General features: G+C 41.3%; 1 protein-coding gene across 4 annotated transcripts in view; it reads right to left on the bottom strand.

The window, feature by feature from the left end:
• The window catches only part of polk (polymerase (DNA directed) kappa), a 35,013-nt gene extending 23,861 nt beyond the window's left edge, over nt 1-11,152 (bottom strand). For 2 of the 4 annotated variants that reach the window (XM_007905352.2, XM_007905355.2), the window contains exons 1-4: nt 11,086-11,152; nt 7,680-7,874; nt 5,892-6,011; nt 101-253 (exon numbers count right to left, since the gene is read on the bottom strand). In XM_007905352.2, coding sequence (XP_007903543.1) covers nt 101-253; nt 5,892-6,011; nt 7,680-7,823 — 417 coding nt within the window. In that variant the 5' untranslated portion in view covers nt 7,824-7,874; nt 11,086-11,152. Of the gene's footprint in view, nt 1-100; nt 254-5,891; nt 6,012-7,679; nt 7,875-8,202; nt 8,280-10,885; nt 11,048-11,085 lie in introns of those variants that run through there. The other 2 variants (XM_007905353.2, XM_007905354.2) reach the window with 2 other exon arrangements.
• Between the last annotated feature and the right edge of the window lie 3,485 nt (nt 11,153-14,637).

The following is a 14,637-nucleotide window of genomic DNA, read 5'->3' as shown; positions in this document are numbered from 1 at the left end:
GAACACATTAGACTCAAGAAAAACACAAAACTGTTATATTCTGGAAGTATAAACCCTGAAGCTGTATCAAATTCGTAGAAGTAGTCTTAAAAGAAAATACCAGCATGCTCGTTGATCCAACACCTATTGGCTTGTCTTTTAGCTCAGGGTTATCCCTGATTTCCACAGCAGCATAAAAAGCATCCATATCGATGTGTACAATTGTGCGACTCATGTCACGTCTCTTCTCCAGGTCTGCTGCAAGTTGCTCCACCTCGGGGATAAGAAAGAAGACTTCATACATAAATTTATAAAGTTTTTTTGGGGAAGAAGAAAACTATTTTTTTCTTTTTTGAACCATTTTTTCCCCTTCTTAAAGGCACCGGCATCTTTTCAGTTACTGGTAGACACGATAGCCTTCCAATACCTTCCCTAGTGGCAATTTTTTGTATGTGAGCTTCAGCCATGCTTTTGTGATCTCTTGCAATAACACTCCCCTCATTCATCTGCACATTCTCCACCACAATTGTTGGGAGAGCTTTCAGCCATTTTGTCCCCATTTTCAAAACTCTCCACCAAAGTCCTCCATCTTTCACACTCACTTTCTGCTTTCAAAATCCTTCATATATACAATTTAATACACTTTTGGTCACCTTCCTGCTATTCTCTCACCCCCATCTTCTACCCTGCTCAGCCTCCCACTTTGTTTTTGTAAAGTACAAAATGCGCTATTATAGTGCCTTGGGACATCCTCCCGATGTGAGAGGTCCTATACAAATGTAATTTTGTTGTTTAAGTGCAGATATAGTTTAATATAAGTAAACTGATTGGTATCCATATAGCCATTCCTGTTCTCACATGACATCAATGCAAATTCTAGTTTAGCAAAAGCTCCCATTATCCACATTCTTATCCAGACAAAATCATACCTATTCTTGCTACGCTCCAAGTCTCTCAACAGATCTTCACATTCACCTACAAACCACTTCACTCCCTCACACCAACCTATAACTCTGTGATCTACTTCAGCCTCACTCTTCTACTTACCCCGCCCACCATCTCTATCAAGTGTTCGAGGACCAGTTACCAAGATGCTATATAAATGGATTTGTGGTTTCCATTAGTATTTGTGCCACTAACTTGCTTTTCTAGTGCTTTGCTTTGAAAAGAATAATCTGCATTAAACTCTTCAATATTTAATTGAAACAGGAGAAATGGTTGAATTGGCACATACTAAGAGGAATCCACAAAGGAATATTCTATGTAGTTGGAATATACAGTGACGTTACATTTTCAATCAATCTAATCCAGTTTAAAAGTATTAAACTTACTTTTGTGTGAAACAATTGTTGTATTGCAGTTGCATTTTACATCAATGCCTTTCTTATACTGATCTTCTGGCAAGTATTTTGAATCATGCACTTAATTAGCACTGTACAAAAGTTCAAATGTTATCTTCACTGCAATAAGAATAAAATGACTAACTATTGTCATGTGAATGATTTTGTAACACTCTGCCCTTTGGATGCTTCCAGTCTTGTGATCACTGGAACATGAATAATTCCTCCCATGAACCTATGATCTGATCACAACATGAGGGGATGACTAATCAAAGAAAATAAAAAAAATAACCTATTTATCAAAGAGAACTCTCCATAAAATTGATTGTTTTCTATATCTGGACACATTATTAATGAATGAAAAATTAAATTCCTGTAAAACACTGCAGAAAAGAATGCAAAATAAATTGCTAACAAATTCAAAGGTTACTGTTCACATGATGTACATTACTACTATTAGAACATTTTAAAAAATGTTTTTTTTTTAAAAAGCCAATAAAGGACTGAATTGTAAGACTAGATAATCACTTTACAAAGCATCTCCATTCTGTGCACAAGCATGCTCCTGACCTCACTGTGTCTCACTCTTTCAACTTTGGCCCACTACACTGTTCCAGCAAAACTCAATGCAAGGTTTAGGAATTTCCTGGTTTGAACATTCACTTCTCCCACTGGGATATTCTAGTTCCAAAGGCTCTAATTGGAGCTTCAAACTGGAGACAGTGCCCCATTTCAAGCTTTTATATTGTTTTTTGTATTTCCAGAGGGTACATGTGGTCAAATTAAATGCCAAATAAGGAGCAAAGGCCAGAATATTTACATAAATATCAGGTAACTGTGCTCCATTTTGTATGCATATGGCCTGAAACTGACAAATGAGATTTAATAGATTACATTACTTACAATGTCCAAGATACTATATAAGGCACTACATGGATGCAAGATTACGAAATGGATGGATAAAACTTGCAAGGGGGGAACTGAAAGCAATCTAGAGGAGTTAATTGACTCATCATTCACTATGTCAAAGTAGTGGGAATCAGTAATATACAAGGCAAACTTGTAACTATGTTGCTAAACCAGTTGATTTTAGATTCCAAACTTTATACTCCGCTGCTGATTTGTAAATATTGGTCTTAGTACTAGATAAACTGGATTTGTAATTGTTTTCAGTCAGCAGTAGGTAAATGCACACAGCCATGAATAAACCTAGATCAAAAGCACACTCATTCATATCAGACAACAGATTACTGAACACAGTACATTAGATAAAACAAATTATTCACAGAGCTAAAGAATCACGATAAATAATCCTCTGAGCAAATATTTTGTTCCCATTTTAATTAACCTTTTAAATATGGATTTTTACTTTTGAAATACTATTTGGATGGCAAATTTAGATTTTTAAAGTTTAATTTGCAATTATTGTGAATTAAGTAATGTAAATGATTTGATACGTTTCATTCATTGAACTTTAGAATTGGGATGGAAAGCCATTTTTTCTTTCAGAATTATAGGATATTATCCCTATAGCTGAATAATAATAATAATAATAATCCTTGCATTTGATATAGCGCTTTTCACGTCGGGAGGACGTCCCAAAGAGCTTCACAGAACACACTGTAAAGTGAATTGACTGTATATTTGTGGGCGAACGCGGCAGCCAATTGCGCACAGCAATGTCCCACAAACAGTCGTAGATTGAAAATGACCAATTTAATTATTGTTTTGTTTTGGAGGGATTATTATTAGGCGTGTGGAGTAAGGAAACTTGGCCAAAGTTTCGCCCTGTCTGGAACTGAACTCAGGTTTCTCACTTGCATAGCGAGTGCTCTAACCACTGAGCTACAGGACTCCACATGAGTTAAAGTTGATTGCCTATATTCCAGCATGAGTTACTACACCCCGAAACTCTGAAACACTTGGCCTCAATCCCTTCACCTTGCCCCCTCGCTCCCCTTTTTCAAGTCCCGCCTGAAGACCTTCCTCTTCGACATGGGATTACAGCACCTCCCTCCCCCGGCTCAGAGTCAGGCTCCACCACTGTTACGCGCTCTGAGACTCTATTCTGCCTGGAGGGCGCTATATAAGTGCAAGTTGTTGTTGTTGTTGTTGAGTCAGTTCTTTGAAAATATGACCTGATTTTGTGTGTGTGTGTGTGTGTCTGTGTGTGTGTGTGTGTGTGTGTGGGACGTCCTCCCGAGGTGAAAGGCACTATACAAATGTAATCTAGGTGTTGTTGTTGTCACACAAACAGCTATGAAGCTAATACCCAATTTTCCAATTTTATTCGAGAGATTGTTGACCAGGTCACTGAGAGAAACATGCCAATGGAATGTTCATTTGAACAGGCAGATAAACTCTCAGTTCAACCCTCAGTTCAACGTCTCATCCAAAGGACAACACCTCCAAGAATACAGCAAACCCCCAGCATTGCACTGGAGTGTCATCTTAAACTACATAAATTCAAAGTTCTGAGGTAGGGCTTGACAGCAAATACATCCACAATGCATTTAATCAGCCCACCATTGTACTATTCTATTACAGAAAATAGATCAAAATATGTACAAAAGCTTAACAGCTCCTCTATGTGTGCTTCAATTTTTAAAAAAATCTTCAAAGCTATCAAAGACATAGCTCCAAAGGTGGTGTGACGAGGCAACCACTCACTGGGGAAAATCATGGAATACTTTAAAAGTACAGTTCCTTATATACTTCCTGCTTCTTAACTTGCTCCCCAAAGAGCCTTCCCTTTTAACAGGATCTTTAAAAGCTTCAGTTAAAAGATTAGTAGTCTAACAACCCTTGGACTGCTTTAATTGAGATTTTAGAAAAACGAGGTGGCCATTCAGTCTACCAAACTTTTTTCACCAGTCTATTAGATCTTATTAGTCGTTTTATTCCCAGAAAAGTTTGTTAGTCTGTATACAAAGACTTACAAAAAAATGTAAGGCAATCTAGTGAAGAGGAAAACATGGTAGTCATGGGAGCTAGAATAATCCTACGTCGAGAGACAGACTGAGATAGTGAGAGAGACTGAAAGAGACTGAGGGAGAGGCAGAGAGAAAGAAAGAGATAGACTGTGAGAGAGAATATATTAAAAGTGTAGTGACTGTGTGTTTTGTGGGAGAGACAGAGAAAGACTAAGAGAGAGACAGACTGAGAGAGAGACAGAGACATTGTGAGAGATACAGACTGAGAGAGAGAGATAGAGAGACTGAGAGACTGTGAGAGAAAATAGATTAAAGGAGTCTTCCCACTGAGTCCTCCCACAGGAGTCCTCCCAGTTAAGTATAGATAAAGACAACATGTCTGTCCGTGTGTCAATCTACATTTTATATTGGATTCTTTGGTTGCAAGCAAAGCTGCAACAGGTACAGCTAGTATCATTATATAACTCAACCCTGGCTTAACTTGCCACTCTCACTTAAATCAGAAAGTTCCACGGGTTGCATATGCAAGATTTTTTTGTTTCCATTCTAGAGACATAACAGAACATTTACGGGTTATGGAGGGAGCGGGTGAGCTAGGCAAAATGGAGCAGGGAGGGACCAGATGAAATCGGCCTGCGGACCACCAGTTGGACCACCCTCACTTAAGTCATCATGCTGTCAATATCCTAGTTGCATTTATTGATGTATTTAGATATATGCCTAACTTGCCAATCTGGATAACTTGTCACTGTCCCCTTTTTCCATGCAGTGACAAGTTATCAAGAGTTCAGTCAAAAGATTGTCCAAGCAATGAAACAGTGGAAGTTTTTTTGTTCAAAACTGAATGAATCCTCTTGCACAACCTTTTTTCCTATTTTTTCCCCATAAGCAGACTTTCCTCCCATTTTTCTTTATAGTATCTACCATTAGAAATGTTTTGAACATTCCTTTTCCAGATGCTATATTTTAAAAGATGCAACAGAACTTTAGTACCTAAAAGAGTTTGAGTTAAAACTTTAAGACTTTAAAATTCGAAATTGCTCTGCTATGATATCTATCAGTTGGTTATAAAACAACAACAGCAACAAACAAGAAATTACATTTGTATAGCATCTTTCACATCAGGAGGACGTCCCAAGGTGCTGGACAGTCAGGGATTCCACCAATTTGCACCAACACTAATGCAATTGCCTCGAAGCAAGTCACCCAAGTAACCACTCCTTTATAGAGACATTAGGCAATTGGCATATGGGAAAAAGGGGCAAGAGGGGGAATTAGGAAAGGAGGAAATTATTTTTAAATTTGTTTTCTATTAAATCAACGATTGAGTAATATTGATTGACCCATTAATTGTATATCCTATGCTGCAGTACTTCGCTCTCCTCTATACTCACATTCTTATGGATCATTACTAACATAATGGTTCTATTTTAAAGATCGAACAGTTATTTCCACCTACAAGTAGGCATTAATCCAATTGTTTAGCATAGCTCCAGTAATAGAGGATGGAGTTAAAGTGGAAACCAACACCACAAAACAACTTTTAGAATAGATCAACATATCGTAGATTTTTAAATGCTATCTTAAATGACCGAGTCAAGAACCTTATTTTATTTCTCCCACTCACTCATTTTCGTACCTGATATTGTGCTTTCCTCAGCTGTTGCTCTGTAATTTGTGCTTTCTGTTGTAACATTTTATCAATTCGATGGTTTACCTGCTGCTCCTTCTTAAGTTCATTTTCATAAAATTTTGAACCCTGGGAACAAATACAACAACAAGATTCCATTTATAGTAAATAAAGTATAATTAGGGTCCCAGTTAATAGCAAATAAGAGACTTTGGAATCAGTGATACATTTTATGACAGAGATCTAATGTGTAATATATTCACATCAATTTTACCCAAAATTATGTAAACTGGATGTTCATTTTAATAATACCTCCACTGCTGAACAATTTTTGTGTGCTTGTTATAAAATTTCTAGTCTGTACTCATAAGTCTGACTCTCATGCCCATATCTGTCTCATAAAGTAGTTAAGCTACATTCTTTAGGTTTAGGATTTTGAAAACATTGTCAGCTCTAATTTACAAATTACAGAAATGTTATCTATTGGGGCATCACTCTAATTGGTCTATTAGAGTTACTGACATATTTTTAACAACTGAACGAACACCAAAATTATTTTACAATGTTTTCATTATTCAAAGTTTCTATTCTAGCCCTGTTGTCATTGAGTGCCATTGAGAATGTCATGACTATGACCAAAATGTAGTTTATTTAACTTTAAGAAAGAGATACACCTACAAAACAGTAATCTTGTCTGCATTTATTTTCTCTTGTTTAAAGTTAACAACATGGTATACAGTGGAACAAAAATGAAGTAATGGTTTACAATATTATCTATGGCCTAAATCTGAAGCAAGTCCATCCCATATGCTCAAAACACTTTTTTTTCTGGACTGTCCTTTCAACCGGTTAGGTCTAATTTTAAGGTTATGTTCTCTTATTCTGAACTCACAACAAGTGAAGAGTAATTCCCTATTTATTTTGTCAATACCCTTCATTATTTTGAATACATGAATCAGGTCACCCCTTAATCACCTGCTTTCAAAACCAGATTTACTCAAGCTCTCATTATAGTTAAGTCATTTCATCCCAGCAATCATCCTGGTGAATCATAGGCTTAGCTGAACTTACTCCAAGACCAGTGTATCCTTCTTTGGCGAGATATCCATTTTTGTTGGTCAGCTATGTGTCTTGACACATATAAAAACCCAACATAATTCTTGAGGTTATCCAAACCAGACTGAATTCCATGCATGCCACCTATTCAAGTAAGTTTCCATGCTTTGAATGGAATGTGTACTCTCTCCCTGGAGGGACACATTGTGTTTGGGACACTTTGTTACCTATCTGAGTATACACACCCATCAGATGGACTCTGTCTTTGAGTCCATAATACTTTGAGTTCATTGCAATCCTAATTCCCATTCCCATTCCCAATAAAGTATGCTACTTTATTGAACTCTCAAGTTGACTCGGTTTAACTGCTGAAGTTGAAATCAACAAAATTATAATGGTCAAAAACACCATTTACAACAATGTTTCTTTATACAGTATAGCCCTATTATAGTGCGCTTCATTAAAAGCACCGGTTTGTTCAAAATGCAAATTGCACGTGGACGCCATTCATCCAGCTGACCATTTGGTTAGCTTCTAGACAAAAAATTAGCAACTTCCAGGTTATTAGATTACCACGAACATCACTGCCTGTGTGCACTTATCATGCAGTCTGTTTGTGGAGGCCTGATGGCCTGGAAGCTAGTTTATTGTATAAAACCTGGTTGGTGTAAAAGAAGCGATACATCTGACTGCACGCATGAGCAGTGAAACAGATACCATTGCCTCATGATGGTCACTTACCTTCGACGCTTCCAGAATTATTTTGTTAATTTTTTCTTTATCCAAACCTTCCATTCCAGCTTTGTTATCATTAAGTGCTATTCCTGAGAGAATGCTTTCACTAGGAGCAGACTTATCTGCATTTTTGTTTGCCGCATGTGCCATAGTGACTCAAGTCAATTTTTCTTCTCTCACTTGTTACTGTAATTTCATATTCTGCATAAAAAGGTAACACAAAATGTTTTATATTATGACAATGTACTGTAACTTTCGCAAATATCGGTAAACAATCTATTTGAAAACATTTATTTTTCAACTGGGTACCACAATGGGCTTACTGCAGATATTGTGGATTTGAGAATTTGCTTGGATAATTCTATGTGGGGTGGGGGTTAGGAACTCAATTGATATGATAGGAAAGAGAGAGAGAGAGAGAGAGGGAGTTTTCATTTCCTACTTTTTCATTTCCACATCATTTTTGAACATCAGATGTGCCAAGGTTAAAACCTGAGTCATAAAAATCTGGAAGGTACAGCAACAATACCTTGCATTTATACAGCAGCCTTAGTTTGGATAATGTCTCAGTGGTGGGGCTTTTGTGGAGTCCTGTAGCTCAGTGGTTAGAGCACTCGCTTTGCAAGTGAGAGACCGGAGTTCAATTCCAGGCAGGGCGAAACCTTGGGCAAGTTTCCTTACTCCACACAGAGCCTAATAATAATCCCTCCAAAAACCAAAAACAATAATAAATTGGTCATTTTCAATCTACAACTGTTTGTGGGACATTTCTGTGCGCAATTGGCTGCCGCGTTCGCCCACAAATATACAGTCAATTCACTTTACAGTGTGTTCTGTGAAGCTCTTTGGGACGTCCTCCCGACGTGAAAAGCGCTATATCAAATGCAAGGATTATTATTATTAATATTACATCAACAAGGACGAAGGGGGAGGTGACCATAGGTGCGGTCAAACAAATAGGTTTTAAGGTGAAATATGAAAATAGATAAAAAGAAAGCGAGCCAGAGGGATTGAGACAGGGAGTTCCAGAGATCACGAGTATAGAGACTGAAGGCACAGTTACCAATGTGGCATGAATGGGTCAGGGATGCGTACTAGGTTTGTTGCTTGACCTGTGCTGAATTAGCACTGGATCAGTTGGAGCACTACAGTTGGTCTTAGCACCCGTTGATGTTCAGTGACATGCTGGAACTAAACGTGTGAATGTCAGAGAGGAACACAATCAAGTTTAGATACAACTCTCACACATAAAGTTAAATTGTCGACCAAAATTCACCAACAAGGCTGATATTTGAACAAGACATGATACTGAAAGCTTACTCAACAACAATTTGCACTTATATAGCACCCTCCACGCAGGGTAGCGTCTCAGAGAGCTTAACAGTGGCGGAGCCTGACTCCAAGTCGGGGGAGGTGGCCATAACTACGGTCAAACAGGATAGTCTTCAGGTGGGACTTGAAAGAGGGGAGAGAGGGAGCAAGGCGGAGGGATTGAGGGAGAGTGTTCCAGAGTTTTGGGGCGTAGTGGCTGAAAGCATGACCTCCGATGGTGCAGCAGAGAGTGCCAGGGACGAGCAGGAGGCCGGTGCCAGTCGAGCGGAGTCGTCGGGTAGTAGATTGGGGATTGAGGTCGGAGAGGAAGAGAGGTGCCAGGGAGTGAATAGATTTGAACACGAATGTGACAATCTTGAAGTAGGATCCGTTTGGTGATGGGGAGCCATTGGAGCCTGGCCAGAACTGGTGAGATATCCAAAACAAATTGAAGTCCGCATATGTGGAGTCCTGTAGCTCAGTGGTTAGAGCACTCGCTTTTCAAGCGAGAGATCGAGTTCAATTCCAGGCAGGGCGAAACCTTGGGCAAGTTTCCTTACTTCACACAGAGCCTAATAATAATCCCTCCAAAAACCAAAAACAATAATAAATTGGTCATTTTCAATCTAAGACTGTTTGTGGGACATTGCTGTGCGCAATTGGCTGACGCGTTCGCCCACAAATATACAGTCAATTCACTTTACAGTGTGTTCTGTGAAGCGCTTTGGGACGTCCTCCTGACGTGAAGAGCGCTATATCAAATGCAAGGATTATTATTATTATTATGTATGCCACCTACACATTCAAATTTCTGGGTACGGACTGTTCACTCTTTGTCTGGGAAGCACATAGTGCTCATCTAATACCAGAGAGTATTAGGTGCTGGTTGGGAAGAGCCAAAACCTGAGGACCCGAGTGTGTGCTGTTTTGACCAGCCAAAATCACGCCTGCATTTTTGAGAGCGCCGGTTAAAACCACTCTACCGGTTAGGAGTCGGAAGAATCGCTGCTCGCGTTGACGAGTCTGCCACTCCAAGCCCAGCAGCGAGCGAGCCCGGTCAGTTATCGGCAGTGCCCCATGGGTATTGCGGACCCACCTGGCCTTATGACGACGACTGAGACCTCCGCAGAGGGTGGACCTGATTCTGATATTCTATTGCCCAAGCAAGTCACCTTGGAACCAGTTCAGCTCACCCGCAAGGAGCCCTCCCTCCCTCCCTCACCCACCCACCCTCCCTCCCTCCCTCACTCACTCACTCACCTCCCTCCCTCCCTCCCTCCCTCACCCACCACCCTCCCTCCCACCCACCCACCCTCCCTCACCCTCCCTCCCTCACCCACCACCCTCCCTCCCACCCCTCCCTCACTCACTCACCCTCCCTCCCTCCCTCACCACCCTCCCTCCCTCCCTCACCACCCTCCCTCCCCCCCTCCCTCCCCCCCACTCACTCACTCACTCACCCTCCCTCACCCTCCCTCCCTCCCCCACTCACTCACTCTCCCTCCCTCCCTCCCTCCTTCACTCCCTCACTCTCCCTCCCGTCCCCTCCGTGTTTTCGATTCAGGAGGCATGAAGGCGGGGTGGAGAGGGGTTAGAGCAGTTAGCAATAGTTGCCTGTACTTTTGTTTAGCCTGTGACAGGGTAAGTTATATCTGTATCACAGGCCACGAGCACCATTTAGTGAGTCAGAGTCAGGGTGTGAGTCAGGGTCAAGGTGTGGGTGGGGGGGGGATACACAGTCATGTCACGGGGCTGGAGTCGGGTCGGGTTTATCCGGGGTTATGTAAGCGGCGACAGCCGGTGGTAAGAGGCCCGTCAGTCGGTGGTGGCGGTGGGGGGGGGTGTGGGCACGAACTAACGCGGGCGGCTCCCCTCCCCTCCCCTCCCCCGATCCCGCTCACCTCCGCCCGCGGCCCAGACAGCGGTCACCTCAGCCGGGAGGCGGCACCGACTGACCACAACTCGGGCTCCGTTTGATTCAGAAACATTTCTCCCCTCAACACCGAGAGCGGCGGCGGCGGCGGCGCCGCGAAAAACAAAGAAAAAACAAAAAAAAAAACCCCACAATAATAACTGTCGCCCACGACGACGCGAGACGTACCGGCTATCAGCACCAACTGTCAGCACCAACTGTCATTTTGAACCAGCCGAGTGCGTCACTTCCTGCCGCCAGCTTCCGCTGTGGTTCAGTCTGACGTATGCAGGAGGGAGGGCGTGTCAGGGCTGGAGAGCTGGGGCTGACCAGGCTGACAGCCCCCCGCAGAGAAATGACACCAGGCATCACGCCACGCGAAGCCGCTGAATAGCCTTCATTAACTTAGAACCAAACGCCTGCCAGCTCCAAACTTACTGCAACAAACTAGTCCAACTTGCATTTAAGTAGCTCTCTCCCCAGGGCCGGGGAGTGGGTTGGGGGTGCAGAGTCTTGGGGCGCTTAACCAGTGGCTGAGCCGGAGGAAGGAGGGAGGTGACTGTAAGCACGGTCGGAGAGGAAGTTCTTTGGTCGTGATCTAAAAGAGGGGAAGGAGGGGCGAGGCGGAGGGATGGGAGGAGAGAATTCCAAAGCTTCGGGGCGTAGTAGTTGAAAGCCCTCCCACCTTTCCCTTCACTCCATCCTCCACCCAAGCCCTCGGCAAAGTCACTCACAATGCAATCTCTCTCTGTGACCAGAGCTCTGCCTCCTTAACGTCTCTGCGGCGTTTGACACTCCATGCCCCTCGATCACCTCTCCTCCCGCATTCACTCTGTGGACCGTACTATTCTGGTTCCAATCCTACCTGGTCCACTGTTTCCATTTTGTCTTTTCTAACAGGTTCTCCCACCTTTGCACAGTCACCTGGAGAGTTTTCACAGCCTCTTCCTTTACCTCATTTACGTGCACCTTTTACATTCAGCATTGCTGCTGCATTTGCCTACAAATACACAGTAAATCCTGTGAAGTACCTTGAGACATTTTGATGGCATGCTAAGGTGACACCCAAATCTACTTTTCCATTTCTGCTCTTGATTCCAGGTGCATTGGTTTTCTTGCCTGTTATACATCTAGGCCTAGAATGAGCCTTTATATAGATTGAATATGTATTAAACACATGACCTTCCACCCAACCTAGCAACCGTTGCTGTGTTTTGGAATTAATCCTAAACTATGCTTTCATTTTTCTAATATAGATATCATAACACTATTGCAAAGGAGAAGGACGTTTATCAAGATAAATTGATCAATGAATCTCAAGTCCTTTTGTTGGATCTTTCTGCATTTCTCTATGAAAACAGTCATTGTATTGTATTGAAAGCAATTACAGTACTTTAGGATTTTTGAAATAAGGAGGTTTAAAATTGTAAGCTATTTCTTCCTTACGTTATGTCTAGGTGTTTCTAGGAGTTCCAATGCATGAACTACTTTAGAAGACAACCACAATTTATTATGAGCAAAATAAATAGAGTACTGGTGAAAGCATTATTCTGTTATGAGCTCATCTTGGCTGAATCATGGACCAGAGAGGGCATAATTCAACATATCACTAACAAATGTTTAATTTTATTCACTTTGTCTGCACATACAAAGATAATAGGATAAATACATATAATAATCCTTATGTTTGATATGCCATCTTTCACATTGGTATGGCGTTTCAAAGCACTTCACAGGATTCACTGCAGTATAATGATTATGTATTCAAATGTGGCAGTCATTGTGCACAGCAATATCCTACAAATGGCCATGAATCAAATGACCAATTTTATTTGGGGGATTGTTGACTAGGACACCAGACGAAACTTCCTTCTGTTTTCAAATTGTGTCATGGAATCTTTAACTTCCACCTAAATAAGCGGTTTAACATCTCATCTGAAGGATAGCGCCTCCAATAATGGAATGTACCCAAAGCACTGCACTGGAGTATCAGTCCTGACGTTAGGCTTGAATACACAACCTTCTGCCTCATGGCAACATTGCTACCAACTGAGTCATCCTGAAACTTATGCCAGCTGCCAACTAATGATCACAAACAATAGTGGCATTGAAAATAAAGTACTGTTTGCAACCTGGATTCACATAACAGCACACAAACAAAAAGTCCTGCTGGTAACCATTGTGTGTTACACTGACCCATGGGATTTCCCCGCCGCTACCCCTGGACATAAATTATGGAGTTCCCGTAAATCAGTGTGACATTATTTCTGGTTAGCAGAAGAATTTGGTATTTGGGTTTGCCTTTTCAATCTCAATAAATCTGTTTCAGAATAACATTAGCTGAGTCTAACTTAACATGACAACAAAGTAAAATTCAATTTCTAAGTATGTAGTAAGTGCTTGGCAAAGTTAGTTTTTTTGCAGTCTATGTATGAGGGCAGCTCTGTTAAAAAAGTTCCAACTAGGTGACAGCCTGGCTCAATGGGATATTCTTGCCTCTGAGTCAGAAGTTTGTTAGGTCGTTGCAAGGAGACCTGAGTTCAGGGACATTGCTGTGCGCAATTGGCTGCCCGTTCGCCCAAATATCAGTCAATTCACTTTCAAATGCAAGGATTATTATTATTATTATTATTATTATAGTTTAGGCTGACACTCCAGTGCAGTGCCGAGGCAATGCTGTGTTAGAGGTTTCACAGAGGCAATGCTATGTTTCATAGAAGGAATGCCGAGGGAATGCTGTGTTAGAGGTCAGAGGTTTAAGCGCTCTGAGATGCTATCCGACGTGGAGGGCGCTATATAAATCTAAGTTGTTGTTGTTCATCGATTGATGAGATGGTAAACCAAGTTTCCATTTGCCTGTTCAGGTGGATGTTCAAGATTCCATAGTATTACTCAAAAGGAGAATATGGCCTCGTATTATGGCCAACGATCCCCTAAATAAAGTGTTAAGTGCTTCTAATGTTAAATGTATAACTTACATGGCATCAGTTTAAAAACATAAAGACATACCAATGTCTGTGGTCAGACCACAAATTTCAGACCACAGACTGGAGTCCTGTAGCTCAGTGATTAGAGCACTCGCTTTGCAAGTGACAGACCTGAGTTCAATTCCAGGCAGGGCGAAACCTTGGGCAAGTTTCCTTACTCCACACGCCTTCTAATAATCCCTCCAAGACCAAAAACAATAATAAAAATTGGTCATTTTTAATCTACGACTATTTGTGGGACATTGCTGTGCGCAATTGGCTGCCGCATTCGCCCACAAATATACAGTCAATTCACTTTACAGTGTGTTCTGTGAAGCGCTTTGGGACGTCCTCCCGACGTGAAAAGCGCTATATCAAATGCAAGGATTATTATTATTATTATTAAATATAGCTGGAATGTCAAAACAATTCAGCCTCCTCTCTCTGTAGTGTGTTAACTCAGGCTCCTTAAACTTCTTTGAAAAGTTATAATAATAATAATAATAAACCTTGCATTTCACCTTAAAATATTTCATATTTCACCTTAAAACCTATTTGTTTGACCGCACCTATGGTCACCTCCCCCTTCGTCCTTGTTGATGTAATAATAATAATATAATAATAATCCTTACATTTGATATAGCGCTTTTCACGTCGGGAGGACGTCCCAAAGAGCTTCACAGAACACACTGTAAAGTGAATTGACTGTATATTTGTGGGCGAACGCGTCAGCCAATTGCGCACAGAAATGTCCCACAAACAGTTGTAGATTGAA

The sequence above is a fragment of the Callorhinchus milii genome, unplaced genomic scaffold (genome assembly GCF_018977255.1).
Source record: "Callorhinchus milii isolate IMCB2004 unplaced genomic scaffold, IMCB_Cmil_1.0 Scaffold1, whole genome shotgun sequence".
Classification (NCBI taxonomy): domain Eukaryota; kingdom Metazoa; phylum Chordata; class Chondrichthyes; order Chimaeriformes; family Callorhinchidae; genus Callorhinchus; species Callorhinchus milii.
Note: the sequence above shows the minus strand (reverse complement) of the source record. Positions and strands in the feature narration are given on the sequence as shown.